The 17958-nt window shown below is 44.7% G+C and overlaps 1 protein-coding gene across 3 annotated transcripts in view; it reads right to left on the reverse strand.

The window, feature by feature from the left end:
- DGKQ (diacylglycerol kinase theta) overlaps positions 1–17958 on the reverse strand; it is a 1656676-nt gene that overhangs the window by 46992 nt on the left and 1591726 nt on the right. For all 3 annotated transcript variants that reach the window (XM_069626394.1, XM_069626396.1, XM_069626395.1), the window contains one exon: positions 4271–4382. In XM_069626394.1, the coding sequence (XP_069482495.1) occupies positions 4271–4382 (112 nt within the window). The remainder of the gene's footprint in view (positions 1–4270; positions 4383–17958) is intronic.

Here is a 17958-nt window from a genome sequence, read left to right on the forward strand (position 1 = left end):
CCATGCCACGGTGTAAAAATACCACCATGCTTTCAGTGTTAATATAAGCCACTATGCCCCACAAGAACACTCACATTGGCTTTGCCCATAATGTCAGTAATACTGCATGTCTCTATAGAAAAACATGCCCATGTATATGTGTAAGCAACCGAGTACAGCAAGGGAGCCTCAACCAACCAAATAAGACACTGGGAGGGCGATGGTTTCTCATCTTTCGAAATATTATAAAATAATGAATTAAAACAGTGCATTTAGCAGCACACATTTTGTGTAAAAAGCTACACAATTGGTTTTGTAACTAACATTCAAAATATCCAATAGATGCAAGGTTAACAATAGTACAAAGGTGCACTTTTCAATGCACTTTCATGATGCCTTTGAACACAATAGATCCCAATATTCTGCCAGTTTAAAAATACTTTTCATGCTAGCGGTACCCAAAATATACTCCAGTATTCTGCCAGTGCAACACGACATTTGTATGCTGTCTGTGGCAATATATGCTAGTATTTCCACATGATAACATACTCATAATGGCAGTTATGCTACTGTAAGTAGGCAAATCCATGCTGGCTGTGGAAACATATGGTAGTATTCCCATACATGCCAATCTTCCCATGTGCAAACACTCACGTTGGTTATGCCCATGATGCCATTAACATTGCCATGATGCTGTATACAAAATGTACATTCAGGTTGTGCCAGTATACCCACGTAATAACACACACAATTACTTTGGACAAGTACTTTGCACATAATGCCAGTAATATTAGGAGACTTTTTAGGAAAAAGAGGGGATTGTGGTTGGGTGGCATTCCAACTAGGACAATCACATCAGGGACCGCAAATACATGAATGCACATTCAGAACTTGGAGGAGGTCATAACATCAGCAAAAGATATTTTGCCCATCTTTAATGTATCCTCTGGAATATGTACTTAATCAGTACATACACCTTGATTCCTTCCCGAGAAAATAAACACATAACAATCAGGTTGTAAAAAACTACACTTCTTACCTAAGACTTCTAAAACATTTCCTCCCTTATCTTACCGAAATAAAATGGTACCATCACAGCACAGTCTGTTATTTTGTCTAGAATTGATTACTGCAAAGCTCTTCGTGTTGGTGCTGATAAGGAAAGCGTGCAGAAACTCCAAACTGTCCAAAACGATGCTGTTCGCATCCTCAAAAAGATTCCAAGAAACCATACCTCACTTTGCAGACAGGCACTGCACTGGCTCCCTGTAAAGGCCAGAGTACAATTTAAAGCAGCTACCATTGTGCATAAATATCTCCACTGGAAAACTCTAGCCCATATGAAATCCCTAAAATCCCTACTGACCCAGTACAAGCCAACTAGATCACTGCGCTCATGTAACCTGATGCAGGTAAATTGCCCAACCTTCAAATGGACCAAAGGCTTGGGAAAATCCTTCACCGCATGTTCAGTTAATACTCTTCCACTACCCCTACGCCAAGTAACCAAGATCAGAGCTTTCAGGAAATCACTCAAGACCTTCCTCTATGAGCGATCCCCCGGTTTCCCTTCTTAATCTGCTCTGACCTGTCCTGCGATATTGTTTTTTATTTGGTGTATTTGTGCACCCTGATGCCTGCGGCCTCCGGCGCATTATAAATCTAAAATAAAAAATAAATAATAACAACCTTTGGGAAAAGCACCCACTTGGGAGGGACTGAGCTCTACCTGCTCCGGGTATCTGCCAACCAGTTCTCCATTTATGCTAGATGTGCTGCCGAGATGGAGATGCTGTTCTTCAGGAGTCCGAACGATAGCTGAAAGACCTCGCTAAATAGGGGCAATGACTTCACACTCCCTCTCTTGTTGAGGTAGAACAGGGCCACAGTATTGTCATTCAGGGTCAAGACATTTTTTCCCTGACAAGAGGGCAAGAAAGCCATTAGCGGCAGTCTAATCTCTCACAGCTAAAAAAATTGATTTGCGAAATGCACTCTACCCAGCACCAAAGCACTCTCCCCTACAGATCTCTGAGGTGCACAGCACAGTCTTTCAGGGAGATGTCTCTGACAATCTAAAGGTTCTGCCATGGAAGTCAGAATGATTCCAATGCTAGCAAGTTCTCTTGACTCAATCACCATGACAGGCCTTTAATGGCCTTCTTTGAGATGCGTATGGTATCTGATCGCTGAAAAACTCAACCACTGGCTGCGCAGCAACCACTCAAGAGTAATTTTCAATTGGGCCTTCAGCACCAGTAAAATGCAGGATGCCATGAGGCCCAGAAAGCGGAGAAAGCTATCTGCTGAATGCTGCAGACTCTGCCCTCAATTGGGAGAACCTACTCTACCTGAGTGCCCAGGACTGTTCAGCAGCAGGAAAGCAGGCAGGCAGGCCAGCCTGGTCTTCCAGCAGGTGCCCCTTGTCGCTCAGAGGTGATTGAGATAAGAGTTTGTTACTGTTCTGGAATGCTCATCTCCACCACTGGGCCCTGCCCTTGAAAGTTTCAATTCCAATAAGGTTTCAAGGAACAAAGGGCACTCATTTCTTAAGCAGCGACATCCTGATAGGCATTGCTCTATTTACAAGCATCTAAAGACACCTCACAACTGTTCTCTCATTTGCGGAGTAATTCCTAGAATTCTAAGTCTGCAAACAAATCACAAGTGATCATGAGGAAGTGATGCAAGCATTGTTCTCTGTTGTTTGCCTCTTCTCTACATTATACTTCCTGCCCTCGTCTGCCTCAGGCAGACCAAAGGTCCTCCTCGATAACTGCCATCACTGGGCACAGCAAACACCTACTTTCATGCCGTCTTTGCAATGCACAGAGCCCAGTTTCTACGAAAACCAGTCCTTCCAAGTGTGTCAGATATCAAAACTCTCATAAGAGGCACACCGTATTTCTTGGGGGCAGCTGTCCCGTTTTCTGACAGTTTAGACATGAGAGGAGGAAGGTTGTGTCAGCCGTGCCCTTCCATCTGCTCAGGCAATGATCAAAAAGGCAAATTAGACCAGCACAATATTTTACCAGTACATTTGTGTTTGGCAATACCTTTCATTTTATACAACTAGTGCAAACTTTTGGGAGGCTACATCTAATTTTTAGTTCTGCTCCCCCTTCAATTCATTAGAGGCTGCAATATAGCCACCACATACATTGTTAATTGAAGGAACTGTGCGAGTAGCATGAAAAACCCTTTCTGTTTCTCATTTCCAAAAAGGTAAGAGGGGCTTTTGTGAAAACATTGTTACTACAGAACGCTCCTTTGGGGAAAAGCACTTTCCACCAATAGTTATATTTATGTGTGATGAAAACAGGGATTGCCTGCCCTGCCAAGCCTTCTCTTTTTTTGCCATACCATTATGTTGAGGAGGCAGGTTTGACTATTACACCTAGTCTGATGTAACATTTTAGCAGGGAGTTGTTGAGTCACAATGTGGGTCAAGCTGAAGCAAAGAGTAAACTGTATAGAAGGGACCACCTCTGTTTGCACTAAATGCAAAATGTTCCCTATGTGCAGGAACACATTGGCAAAGATGCCATGACTCTTCACTTCATTACCTTGGTGAAGTTTAATGCCTCCTGCAAATAACGATTACAGGAGGCATTAACAATGAATTCCTGCTTTTACCAGGTGGTAATGTTTGTTGAATTTCCTAGAAATCAAACAATTTTGAGCCATGAAAAAATATGCTTTCACAAAAGCGGTCAGATGGAGCTTGAAAAGCAGGCGGATATGTTAAGTCCATCCTGCCCCACACTCTGCCCGACACATTGCTGAAAATCCTGCAGATTGATAAAAATGGTGGTAAAGTGTCACTTTTAAATGCATGTTTCCAGATCTGCAGGACAAGGAATACAAACCCCAATGACTTATCAATATTTACATTCTGTGGTGTTATAACTAGTTTATGGTCAATTTCTTCTCCTCATAGGGTGTATGTGTTATCTAGGTGTATGCTTTCCCTTTGATTGCGAAATGGTCAAGAACCTAACACAACTTAGCCACAATGGATTGGGCTTCAGCTCCTGCTGCAACTCCCTTGCTAGGTTATGCTCTTGTTCAGATTGTGGTATTGTGATTAAATTAACCAGTTTAAGGATTCAAAAGGGAGTGATCCCTCAGCTAACTAAATACATGATTAATATTAAAGTGACTTCAATTTACAACAAAAAGCAAATACAAACATACCGTCTACTGCCTATTGAACCACTTGTAAATGATAACAGAGAATAGGTAGTTCAACAAAAGAATCCTTAAGTGAAAATAGTTTGTTTGAACTTACCATATGGACAACACCAGTCACCCCAACAACTTCCAAGAGACCATCATCAATCCTTGGCTTCTCATAACGGTTATCGCTGTCTGAGCCCCAAAGATCTGCACCTGAGCCCCAGCTGTAAAGCAGGACAAACATAACCAGTTCATATCATGCAATGTGTGGGATACTATATATGAGATGAGAGGCAGTAAGTGAGCCATGACACTATATGCAGAGGAGGCAGTAAAGCGAATACAATCATCAAATAGTTGGCCTACATTGCAAACAGAAATGCACTTTCTTGTAGTAAGCATGTTTTAAAATGATCCACTTCAGGGTGAACAGGTTATCTGTAAGGTTTGCACTATATACATTTTAACCCAACATAACCAATTAACACTTTCCCATTAATTGATAATTTACCTTTAGCAAAGCAGTGCAAACCAGGTTCAAATGACATGTCAAAAGTAAGGTGTTTTTACAATGGAGTTAAAACATGCAGGCACAAGTTTGCTGGCTGTGATTTCATTGTACAAACTTTGAGAAAGCTATGCACTTTGGTGAAAGCGCCATTGTACCAGAGGAAATTATTGTTACAAATCTTTTCATAAAGCTATGCTTCCAGAGAAACCAGATCGGGTGATGATGCACATCAAGTTAGAGGCAGGTTTTGTGTGAGATTGACAGGGATACCATATAAAATCAAGAGACAAAAGGGGTGTGGGTAGTTCTGCCGACAGATGAGCAAATGACTGGCTGGGATCGTGCAGTGCAGAGAGGCAAGATTTTCCCAGGCAGCAGACTGAGGAGACGAGCTGTAGTTGGGGGGAGGTCATGGCCTTCTATCTGGATTGCTTGGGTGTGGGAGTTGCAAAACTGCTGCATGCTGGCAGGACAACAAACAAGGGTGCCCGTGATAACAGCGCAGAAATCTCACTCATATTTAATTTGAGTATATCTGTGATAAGTGAGGTGCACGTGTACAAATTTATTCTGAGACAGCCAGTGAAGTTTTATTTTTATGTAAAATATTTCAGCACCTTTCAAATGTTATTTGGAGAAATTACATTTTGTACTAAGCGTGGTTCTTGCCAAAAGTTCACAACCCAAGTTCGAAGTGGGTAAAACACATGTTGTGTCATTGAGCTGAGTTCAAGTTGAAATTTTCTTTCTTGCTGCTTATTTTTACTGGATCACATTCACATGACTATTTGTGTCGCTATTCAATGTTGCTGTTTTACGATCAGCAAGTTAATTTATAAATGCACATTTTAAAAGTTACTGTGTGTCTTGATACATTCTTCATGGTGCTCGGGTTGTGTCATTCGATTTACTGTGGGTTGGCTATAGTTAGAGTGCGAGTGTGGTGGCTCAGCTGTGCATGATTACAGCTGAGCAGATCTGTCAAAGACAGTAGTCCAGCCTCATAGATAAGTGGCTGGGTGTCCATTAGCACTGTCAACATTTCAAGTGTGTTAGGCCCGTAAATCTGTGTTTAGAGTTAGAATACAGGTATTGGAGGGGAGTCTTGTCACACCATATAGGGCATTACCATAACAACGCAATGCCACCATTTCACCACAATACTAAAATACCACCAAATTAGGTAACGCCCTCAGACAAAATCCCTAACATATTTTGGTGCGTTGGCCGGGAAGGAATTTTAAAGCAGTTACTGGGCGTGGCAAGTGTATTCAGTACAGCCATTTGGTGAACTTAAAAAGGGAACTAATTCTGTGAGGTGGTAGTGTAGCGCTGTACGCAGTGTCAATATGTGCCAAATGGAAGCAAATTTTGGTGAACTACCTGGAGGCAAAGCTATTTGGCCATGTGGTGTGGTCATCAGAAAATGCTGTTTTATGGCGCGATTGCATACGTGGAGAGGTGCAAAAGGAGTAATTGCATGACATTTTTGAAGAAGGCAGCATCGTACAGGTCTGCCTACTAAGAATTTTCAGGGCATTACACAAAAATGTAGAAAAATATTGCATACTAACGTTATGTGTGAAGCTTTGGTTTCTTTTAAATCGGTCTTTAAGACTGTAGGAGAATAATTCTGAAGTGATTAGTAAATTACAGACTAGTTTGGAGGAGGCAAGTGAGGAAGTAAAGTGTTTAAAATTGAAATTAGAGTCATCTAACACAGGGATGCAGTTGAAATGGAGTGAGTTTAACAAACAGCTGTCTTGAAAAAAAAAGGAAGTTTGAGGAGAGTGAACAGGAACAGATGCAATTAAAAGGGGTCATAGGTGCAATCAGACTAGACAAGGGTGACACCATTTTGGAAATGCAGTCGCTGCAAAAGAATAACATGGAGAGAGAACGAAGTTCATGCTATAGAGCAGGAAATGGGTAAAATGTTAGAGGAAAATGACAAGAAGGACAGAGAGTTTAATCAGTGCCAAATGCAAATAAATGAAATGCAAGCGGTGATTAATAAGATTAGTGATGAGAATTCTAACCTCTGTCAGGAGGCAGACCAACTTCATAGAAGGTCAAAGATTGGAACAGCAAATATTTAGTTTCAAATCTCAAGATAAACAACAAGGCACTAGGTTTAATGGAGTTGAGATTAGCCCTGCCCGAGGAAGCAATGTACCAATAGGTATACCTGTGGCTAGATCTGGTTGCAGCCCGTTGTGGGAATTTGATTCACCCACCGGTGGCTATCATCAGTCCTACCCACCAGAAAAAAGACATGAGAGGCCGAATAATGTACCAAAGAATGCGCCAGGTAGCCCCATCAAAATAATGAAGTCTATCAAAACTTGTATTAAACCATTCAGAAAAGGAGGCGATTGTTGTATAGAAGACCACTTAGAAACAGTGCTTTTTTAAAATTTTATTTGCATTTTTTAAAGCGCTCACACAGCCCACGGGCATCGAGGCGCTGTTACAGGAATTGCTTGTTTATTTTTCAGTTGCATAATTGTTTTTTTCTTAGTTGCGTGTTTATAACGTGCTTAAATACCCAGAGATTTCAGCGTAGACCCGGGGATCGAACCTGTGTTGCTTTGTGTCGTCTTGCTTCCAAGGCGAGCACGTTGCCGCTGAGCTACCCTCCCGGGACAAGCATGATATATTTAAAGCTCGTCAGATACCTAGGGAATAGTATAGGCAGTACTTTCATCTAACAATTGATGCTGCAACTGCTAGTGTCATTCAGGGCCTTAATGAACAAGAAAACCTGTCATGGGCAGACTTTGAAAAAGAGGTTAGGCATCATTTCTCACCTTACCCGTCGATGCAAGAGGCCAAAAAGACAGTGTATACCATGACAGCGAGCCAGGTACATCCCCTTGCCAGTTCCTCCAAGAATTAAAAAGAACATTTTCCCATTGTGATGTATCTTTTAGCCCTAATTCTGCAGAATTTAAGACTGCATACTTTTATGGTCTTCAAAAAGACATATCACCGTTAATTTGCGAATTTGACAGAGAAAAATCCTTAGAATGGATTGTTGAACAGGGGACTAAACTCTATAAGGTAATCTATTGTCAAAGAGAGGAAGGATCACAGTGACATTTAGATATCTGGGAATGAATGTTTACCATAAAATAGAGACAGAACACAAATATAACACAGAGAGAGCGATGGAGGGAGTTAAGAACAGCATGGAGTTCTGGTCTAGATTACCCCTAGCCATGATGGGGAGAGCAGCTCTACTCAAAATGGTGGTCCTGCCCAGACTCTTGCATTATTTTGTAAGTATCCCGTACTTGATCCCTAGATGCTTCTTTGTGAAACTTCATAGCATGTGCAGGGGCTTCATATGGGGCAACTCCAGGAACAGGGTGGCCCTGTGGAAATTACAGAATACATGTGATAAGGGGGGCATAAGCCTACAGAATTGTGAGCTGTATTACCTGGCGGGACAGTTGTTGTATGTGTCTAGGTGGTTGTCTGCGGAAGACTCAACAGAAGCTAGGCTTTTGCAAGTTGAAGTAACTCCTTACTTTTTGAGGGAGACAGTGTGGCTACATAAAACTAAAATAGCGAAGATGGGGAGACTACTTGTCATGCCACTCACCTGGGGTATGGGGCGCGGTGCGGGACGCATCTGCAGGTCCCGGCGCTTCCCATCCTGGCGCATCTACCCCCGATATAGGTTGGGGGGCCCTCGGTCATTTGCGGCTCATGCCGCTTCCGGGTTTTCCCGTTTGCATGGTTCGCGCAGGCGCGGAAGGCCGTCTTTCGTCCTCCGCGCATGCGCAGTCCACAGAGCGCTTGGGAAGTTGCAGGCTTGCTTCCCAAGCCTCGTTCTGGGCGCGTCAGCACCCGGGGACGGCGCAGATTGCGTTCCAAGCCTCCCGGGTGCTGCCTGCCCTATATTAAGGGCCAGTTTGTTGGAACAAACCGCGTCTCAACGCGGTTTGTTTTCGGATCGCGTCCTCGCCCGTGTTACTCTTGTAACACCTTGTCCAGTCTTCTAGTCCTTGCTCCTCGTCCTTCCCTGTTAGTTCCTTCCTGTTCCTGTTGGCCCCCGGTTCCTTGTCCTGCCCCAGGGGTCCATTCCCTTCCAGCCCCCTTTTGCCTGTCTGCTCCTCTCCTTCTTCAGCTCTGGAGTCTGATCCTTCCTTTTCCCTTGCTTGTTAGTTCGGTTTCTTGCCTCCTGCCTTCCTGTGCCCTCCGCCTCTTCCACCTGCTTCCTCCCCTGCCATTTTCATCCATCGGACTACTGCTACTACTGGAGCATTCCTTTTGCTACTATCCGTGGATCCCTCCAGTCAAGACCCGCCTTCCCTGTCAGTGCTTGCACTGTCCCGACGCCACGCAAATCAGGGAAGTGCGCATCCGTGGCGTTGGGAGCCGGCACACCGCTAACCTTGTTTGATTCAGGGTTGGTGTTGCGCTGGTTCCTCGCGTCACACATTCAGCAACCATCAGTCGGACAGCCTGGCTACTTCACCACGACCATCAACTGGAAGTTCAGGTACTCAGCGCCCACGAGACGCTTTCCTTAACACTACTGAAGTTGGGCTGGGAAGTCTGGCGTAGGACATGGAAAATGGTGGGTGACCCAGATCCTCTCTCCCAGCAGGTCCCACTGGCGGTGGTATGCGGAGATGACTCCCAACTGTTTGAAGCGATTTGTAGATACTGGGAACCAGTGGGAGTAGCCACCCTTGGAGACATATGGCAGGAGGGGGGAGGGCGTTGGGATTCCAGAGGCTGCAGGAGGAGACAGGGGTGCATAGAGGCCAATTCATCACTTATACTAGGCTAATGAGAGGGGTGAGAGAGAGGTGGCCTGAGACCGTGCTGGAGGAAGAACCAGAAGCCTCCCTAGAAACAATGTATGATGTCTCGGAGGGTGGGCATGAAATATCTAGGATATACGAGCTCCTAAGGACGAAGGAGGGGAAAGAGCTGTCTCAGTTGAGGCATGACTGGGAGGAAGAGGTGGGGGAACCCATGACAGAGGGACAGTGGGTTCGTGCCCAAAGGTACCATAAAAAGGTGTCCCGGAATGCGAGACTTCAACAGATTCAGTTGTACATCACCCATAGAGCCTATCTGACTCCAGGGAAAATAGCTAGGTTTGGGGGCCCGGCTGTACAAAAATGCCCCAGGTGCGGGGAGGTGGATGCAGGACTATTGCATATGTTCTGGGCTTGCCCTGAGGTGCATAGATTCTGGGTAGAGATGCAGACAAAAATGGCTGGTATAGGAGTGGTACTGGATGTAGGGTCTTGTTGGGCTTGCATGCTCGGGAACTTCCCCAGGCCACGTCATTCGAAGCATATCAGTAAGATGAAGGATCTGGCCTATATTTTAGCCAAATGCAGAATCGCTATGTGTTGGAAAGCGGCCCACAGACCCCGAGTGGAGATTTGGTGGGCGGACCTCCTGAGATGGGCAGAAGCAGAAACCGCGCTGTGGTTTGAAGCTGTCACCAGGGGGGGGAAAGGAGGAAGTAGGCCCCCTGATAGCCTGGAGGCAGTTAGTGACCTCGATGACTGACCCCCACCAGGTCAATCTTGATACAGAAAACTCAGATGAGTCAATACGCACTGAGATTCCCGAAAGTGCTCACGTAGATGATGTGGCTGAGAAGGCTCGAGTTTGGGCGGAGGAAGGGGGGAGCACAGAAAATGATACAGTATAATGTGAAGTCTTGACACGGATTATGTATGTCCTAAAAAATTATTATGTTTGGTGTGTTTGTTGTAAAACAATAAAAACTTTTTTTTAAAAAAAGAGGGGAAGGATCTAAGATGAGGGAAGTAAAATCAAAATCTAAAGATTCCACACCAACAGTAATGGAGATAAAATCTGTAAAAATGCCACTTGAATCAGCCCACACCCAGGCAGGAAACAATATGACACATAATCAACGGGGCATGCCACCATAGAGGATGCCACCTGAAAACCCTGTATTTCAATCACATGACCCGAGCAATAGAGAGAATTACATTAGTCCTAGATATTTGGGTGACAGACCTAGAGTAGGATACCAGTCCGATATATCAGGCATGAATAACAATCAAAATCAAAGGAACAATGGCCCATAGCAGACAGTGGGGACGTAGATTTCACCCCAATACCATGGTATATGGCCATCAAGAAAGGCCCTGGTATGTGGATAGGTTAACTGAAAATAGAAATCAGCATAGGGGACAATTCCCACCAAATGAAAGACAAACCATGAATTGTGTCCTGCGCCATTAAAATCAGTCACCACCACCAGTCGACACAGCCAAAGAATGGTCACACTGCGTTCTCCACCTTCTATGGGCCATGACATCAGAAATAACTCAAACAGAAATCAATCTCCTGAGAGATACCAAAATAGGTCCAATCAGGGTGAGTTTAACCGATATCGGCCTAGGCAGCGAAGAGAGGAATCCAGGGACATGGACAGATTTCAATGCCTTGAGGCCCACGTTAAAATGTTGTATGAGCAAATAGGACAACTCTGTGCAGTTCCGAAAACAGCAGCCAAGTGAAGGTGCAGAAGGTCATAGAAGTGATCTTGTGCATACTGACAACAAGTGACTATGTGATAGCCCCTGCAATGATAAAAAATACAGAAGCCCATGAACCAGTTTTGTGTAACAGTCTGGAATTTCTTGCTGATTCAAAAATGAAAAAAACCCACCAGTGAAAGTGAAACAAGAGGTACTCACACACACAGAAAGGGAGTGTGGTTCAAGTTAGAGTTGAACCAGACTATTGAAGTGTGTGCAGATGAAAAGCCAAAAGGAGAAAATGAACAAGAAAATCCTAAAGTACAGAGAGATAGATTTAAAAAAAGACATTTTATGTGAAGATAAAACACCTGATGAAGAGGTAAGGTTAGCGGTTCAAATATCCTCCCTTGATAGTCAGGATACTGATGAAGTCCAGACAGGAAAAGTGGGTGCTCAAAGGAGGGTGCCGGCCAGTCACCTGAGGAGTATTTTGAACCACACATATTTCAGGAGATCGAAAAGACAGGTACCATGCAAAATGTAAATAGGTGTTCTGAGTTAGAAAATGACAGAATACCACGTGATATTAGTGAGAGTGTTCAGTCAGAAAACTACAGTGTAAACACTGATGGTCCCAGATATGATGGGCGGACAGTGGCTACACTCCAAATGTGTGCTCAATATGGAAAAATACACAAAGATCCCCAAAAGCAAAGGGGCAAGAAGGAGGGAAAAATATAATTTCACTTGCCCATATGTTTACAAAAAGTGAAAAGGGACTGAGAAAGGCGAGTCCTGAAATCAGCAAAAATGCACACTTTTTGTGTGTGCTGGAATACGTTGAGGACAGGTATTATGCTACTATCACTGTAGAAGAAAAATGCAATGCATTTGCAATGATTGACACGGATGCACAGGCCACGATCATTTCCAAAGAGTTGGCGAAAAGTATCAATGAAGGGAGATCCCCACAAAATCATGTGAAAGTGAGAAAGTGAAGGCCCGGTGCAAAATTCTAATGGTGGGGAGATACTTATCGAAGGTGTCAGTGAGGTTGACAAAGATAGGGAAACACCCGATGAGAAAAGAAGTCTTGATTACATCCATCAGTGAAATACCTTTCCTCATGGAGACAGATTTCCTGAAGAGGTTATCGCTCCTCATTGATTGGGTAAATGGGGTCTTATGGTCCCTAGCCAAAAAGCTATTGAGGCTAAGAAGGTGAGGTCACAGAACAACAGTATAAAAGAATGGCATACAGCGGCTAAGTCAGAGTATGTGGTGGAAGAATGGCTTTGTACCTAGTGTCACAGTCATTCTAATGTGCCAGGGTGAGATGTGAGGTGAAGAAGAGAAGCACTCTCTAGAGATTTATTTGGACCCCAAGAAAAAATGACAAACAGAAATAGATGAAAACACATTACGCTTTTACATAAAAGAAGGACAATGCAAGCCACCTTTCACTCCAGAGTTGAACACAGAAAAACAAATTTCGACCCTTTCTGAAATACAAATGGGAGATCCCTATCCATGTAAGTGGTAATTAATAATAATAATAATAATAATACATTCTGAAATGATAGAAGCCATTTTAGCACTTGAGCAGGAAAGAAGTTTCATTAATGAGAAAATACTCCAGCAAATAATTGACAGGGAAGAGATCCCAAAATTCAGAATAAAAAATCAACACATTTTTGGGTTGGATGATCCGGACTCAGAGAATAGAGGCATGGGAAGATGCATGTTAAAAATCACCATTGGCCCGAAAACTATCTGTCACAACGTGTGGATATTGAGTGGGGCACAGAATAACTTTTATTTGGGAAATTAGATTATGCACAGAATGTGTATGGTGTTATACTTCCTTAATCACAAAGTGTGGTCCAGATTGAGGAGACCTGCACCTGAATTTGAAGACAAAAGGCAAGCTTATCATTGCGCACAGAAGCTACCATATGCAATTGAACTACAGGTGAAAAAGGATGTTACCATTCCTGCATTCACCAGGCAAGTTACAATAGTGCTAAAACACAGAAAGGGACAACATATGAGTGATTCTGATGCATTTGTGTGCCTAAATGAATCCATGAGGCAGCAAAGGCTAGAATGTGAATATACGCCACTGGTAGAGATTGGGGATGGACCCATTAAAATCCTGGTGGACAATAAAGGCTGCTAGGATATTCCTTTAGAAGAGAAGAACAAGTTACTTACAATTGGTAATGTTTTTCGACTGGATGTTCCTCCAACGTATTCCACATCTTTGACATGTAATGTCCACAGCTGTGCACTCCGGAAACTTTTTCAGCAGAGGGCGTCCTGCGTCGATGACGTCAGGTCAATGTCCCCCGAAGGCCTCTGTCGTGGGCAACGTCACCGGATGTTATAAATAGGACACACGGTGCCCGTAGCCTCAATTTAAGTTTCTTCCCTCATATTGTGTGGCACCAGTCTCATGCCTGCTTGACAGCACATAGCCTTGGGGAAACGAAAGCTGCAATTGCATAGGAAATTCTCCAGAGGGGCAGGCTGGGAGGGCGATGTGGAATACGTTGGAGGAACATCCAGTCGAAAGAACATTACCAGTTGGTAAGTAACTTGTTCTCGAATGGAGTCCTCCAACGTATTCCACATCTTTGACAGACTCTCAAAGCAGTACCAGTAAATGGAGGAGGGAAAAGAATTTAGAGTACCCAATGAGATTGCGGAATAAAGAACCGCCTTACCAAAGGCCATATCCTGACCATGGATTGTATCCAGGGAATAATGCTTAAAGGAGAGTTCCGGGACTTTTTTTTTTATTGTCCCTACGGTTCGGCCATGTGTTTTTAAGCATAACTCGGTAGATCGTGGAAAACTTTCCTATGGACCTTACCCGACTTTTCGTCCATTAACGCACTCGAAATCAGCCGCCATTTTATGATAATCCTATCACTTGCCGCATCGCCCTGGCTCACCTGCTTTTGCGGCACTAAATCAAATCCCCCGCCCCCGAGGCTGACATCAGCAGACGCGTACCGCCCATTTCCCAACGCCAAAGCACGTTTCGTGTCAACAATCGCTGCGCCTCAGCTAATGAAGTGTCGCCATGGAAACGGCAGGACGCCTCTTTCCTCAATAAGTATAAACACACCGTTTCACAACACACAGCAGCAGATTTTCGATTCCATTACTCTCGCTGTGTTACTTTGAGTATTCTGTGACTCGTTTCTGTGCTCTGGTCAAATACCTTCGTTGATTGTAGCCCGTGTGAACAGATACCAGTACCACCGCTATAAATTATTTTACTTTCTTTACCACACAATGGCTACAATAATGCCGTATATGTACGAGCCCGAGTACACCGAGGAAGAACTACTGGAAAGGCAAGCACGCGAAAACGATGGGGATTCGGACGGCAGTTGGGAGGACCAGTCAACGGATGAAGAGCCTGGACCATGTCGCATGGACGGCGTCTCCACCTGGTGCACGTGCAATCGTTGCGAGCTAATGCCAACTGAGGAGGAGAACTGCTGCTGCCGTGAAAATTCCGGGTGCTTGGCCTACATTTCGGAAGGCGAGCCAAGTCCGCAATGCATCACCGAGCTGCCAGAGTTCAGGGAAGCCTGCCTCTCACGGACAGTGTTGAGGATGATGATGGTGCTTATGCACGAACTTTGCGGCACTGTTCGTCCGCGTAATCCGAGTAACGAGTAAGTATACTCTGGTTGTGATGTCAGTGATGCCACTACTATTTCATGGTCGTCTCCCACATATAAAACTACATCTACATATCATTCGAATGCATGTAAATTGGTTCCATGTTGTGCATTTTCTAGATAGAATTTTTTTCAAAGCAGAATGACATTTTTGTACCTGAATCGACAGTGATAAGAAAGTTGTCATTTTAATACAGTTTGCATCTTTCATTTTCACAGGTGGTACAGGCTGGTGGCCTATCGTTGCTTCACTTGGTGGCTTCACGGGAGGCTCGGACACCGCGTTCGGAGAGTAATACCTGCCTGTGCGGTACTTGCCATTAGACAACATTTCCCCAGCGACAGTGGACAATACCGCGGCTTTTCCCGGGATGTGCTGCAACCGCAACTTTACAATGTGTAATGTTTATTATTTATGTTCAATTGAAATTAAGATCTAAAATAAAACCCAACATATATTTTAACAATGGTTGTTTTGATTTTTTAAATGAATCTAGTGTGTCTCCATTGAATAGTCTTCCTGTGCCTTGTCTTGTCACACCACATGTCTCCGGCCAGCATCCTCCCTCACGCTGGCCGCCCACCTTCAATCCACATAACCGTTGAACCCATATGCAGCAGACAGACATATGTTATTTTGCGGGTTGGCATCAAGCCTCCCGGCCTTGCCTCCTCCCCCAAAAATACTTACCACACCACTTTGTTCAGGGTCTCCAGGGTGAACTGCACCCATATATTCTCCTGGGAGGCTGAGGTATTTATAAACTCACCCCCCTGCCTTCCATGTACTAGATCCTGCAGCCTGCCTCTTACATGCAGTTAGATGGCCTCTCCTTGGTGAGGCCCTACGGCAAACGAGTCTTGTCTGCACGACCACCGCCCGCACCGGGGTACTTGCGCTGGCAAGTGGAGCTGTCAGGGAGCGATAAAGGCCAAGAGGTGCCAAAGACCATGTACACTTCAAAGTGGTCTATAGAGCATGGTTTGTTGTTCCCATGTCTACCGCCAGACCCCGTGTCTCCTGCCAAGCATCTCCCCTCACGCTGGACGGCCCCCTGCAATCCACATGAGTGTGTCTCCATTCACGAGTCTTCCTGTGTCTTGTCTGCACGACCACCGCCCCAATCCACCCCCCGCCCTATCAAAGGCAGTTCGCACCGGGGTACTTGTGCTGGCAAGTGGAGCTGTCAGGGAGCGATAAAGGCCAAGAGGTGCCAAAGACCATGTACACTTCAAAGTGGTCTATAGAGCATGGGTTGTTGTTCCCATGTCTACCGCCAGACCCCGTGTCTCCTGCCAAGCATCTCCCCTCACGCTGGACGGCCCCCTGCAATCCACATAAGTGTGTCTCCATTCACGAGTCTTCCTGTGTCTTGTCTGCACGACCACCGCCCCAATCCACCCCCCGCCCTATCAAAGGCAGTTCGCACCGGGGTACTTGTGCTGGCAAGTGGAGCTGTCAGGGAGCGATAAAGGCCAAGAGGTGCCAAAGACCATGTACACTTCAAAGTGGTCTATAGAGCATGGGTTGTTGTTCCCATGTCTACCGCCAGACCCCGTGTCTCCTGCCAAGCATCTCCCCTCACGCTGGACGGCCCCCTGCAATCCACATAAGTGTGTCTCCATTCACGAGTCTTCCTGTGTCTTGTCTGCACGACCACCGCCCCAATCCACCCCCCGCCCTATCAAAGGCAGTTCGCACCGGGGTACTTGTGCTGGCAAGTGGAGCTGTCAGGGAGCGATAAAGGCCAAGAGGTGCCAAAGACCATGTACACTTCAAAGTGGTCTATAGAGCATGGGTTGTTGTTCCCATGTCTACCGCCAGACCCCGTGTCTCCTGCCAAGCATCTCCCCTCACGCGGGACGCCCCCCTGCAAACCGCATAATGCCACGACATATACACGTCATTCATTCACAAACACACCCCTGTTTCGAATTCTTTATAACCCACTTCATATTTCTAATGAGAACTTCTTTGCGCTTTGCTAGTCAACCCGTGAAGGTGCTGGTTGTCTGCTCTTCGTCTCTGTGAACTTCCGTGACCACTTTGAGCAAACTCATCAGTTTGCAACCTGTGAACTGCTCCCTGTTCTACGACAAGAAACTACTCTGATCCCTGCATCTAACTGTTTGCTCGTCAAGGTAAGGCCATGTACCATACTCATTTTGCGTCCAATTTCTTTTCGTTCAAGACAGTACATGCAAGGAACTAGTCACATGTTCTGAGTTTAGTGAAATTATTTTTGTATTTTTTTAAAGTTATTCAAATACTTATCCGCATGTGAATAACGTGTATAGTTCCAAGAACCAAAACATACCTAGCATTGAACCTTTTATGTATTTAATTTTTTAACACAATGGTATTCATAGAGAATTGTTGATCTTTACTTTTCAGAACTTTCCACAATGCCTGCCTGTTCCATTGGCGGTTGTCCTTCGAAGACCCATAATAAATCTGAAGGTACTATAATGCATGTTTTCCCTAAGACAATAGATCAGATAAGAGAATGGGTCCGATATTGCGGATATCCACCCTCTGAGCTTGAAAGTAGAGTCCTAGAAGTCTTTGCGGACAAGAGGGGTGATCGATACCGCATCTGCAGCAGGCACTTTACCTCTGACATGTACTCCACATCATTGCTAATAAAGAAGAACACACCGCGAGCGAGGCGAAAATTGCTCTCAACCGCTATTCCCACTCTATTCGTCCACATCCCTCCACTGGTGAGTCAAGTTTACGTATTTATCTCTCGGCCTTGCGGTAGTGTGTAGCATTAGCTAACAATAATTTCCCCATTTATGTATCCACTCAATATGAAGGCGGAAGATTCTCCATCCGTGTCGTTATTGCAGTCATCAGCCACTTCAAGCGCCTATCGGGTAATCTTACTTGGCTATTCTGCCACTGACTTGTTTTAGGCATGTAAATCAATAGTTTTAATTTATCGTGTAATTATTTTACCTAATGGTACACCCTTGTACTCGTCCTCTAGTCTTTGCTTTCAGTTATAATTATTGTTATCCAAAATAATTCAAGTACTGTCTTTCAGGGAGATGCTGAGGAGTCCAACGTATTGACGACTACCGTTGATGTCACTCA

Source organism: Ambystoma mexicanum, chromosome 6p (genome assembly GCF_040938575.1).
Source record: "Ambystoma mexicanum isolate Mex_15411 chromosome 6p, UKY_AmexF1_1, whole genome shotgun sequence".
In the NCBI taxonomy this organism is placed as follows: Eukaryota; Metazoa; Chordata; class Amphibia; order Caudata; family Ambystomatidae; genus Ambystoma; species Ambystoma mexicanum.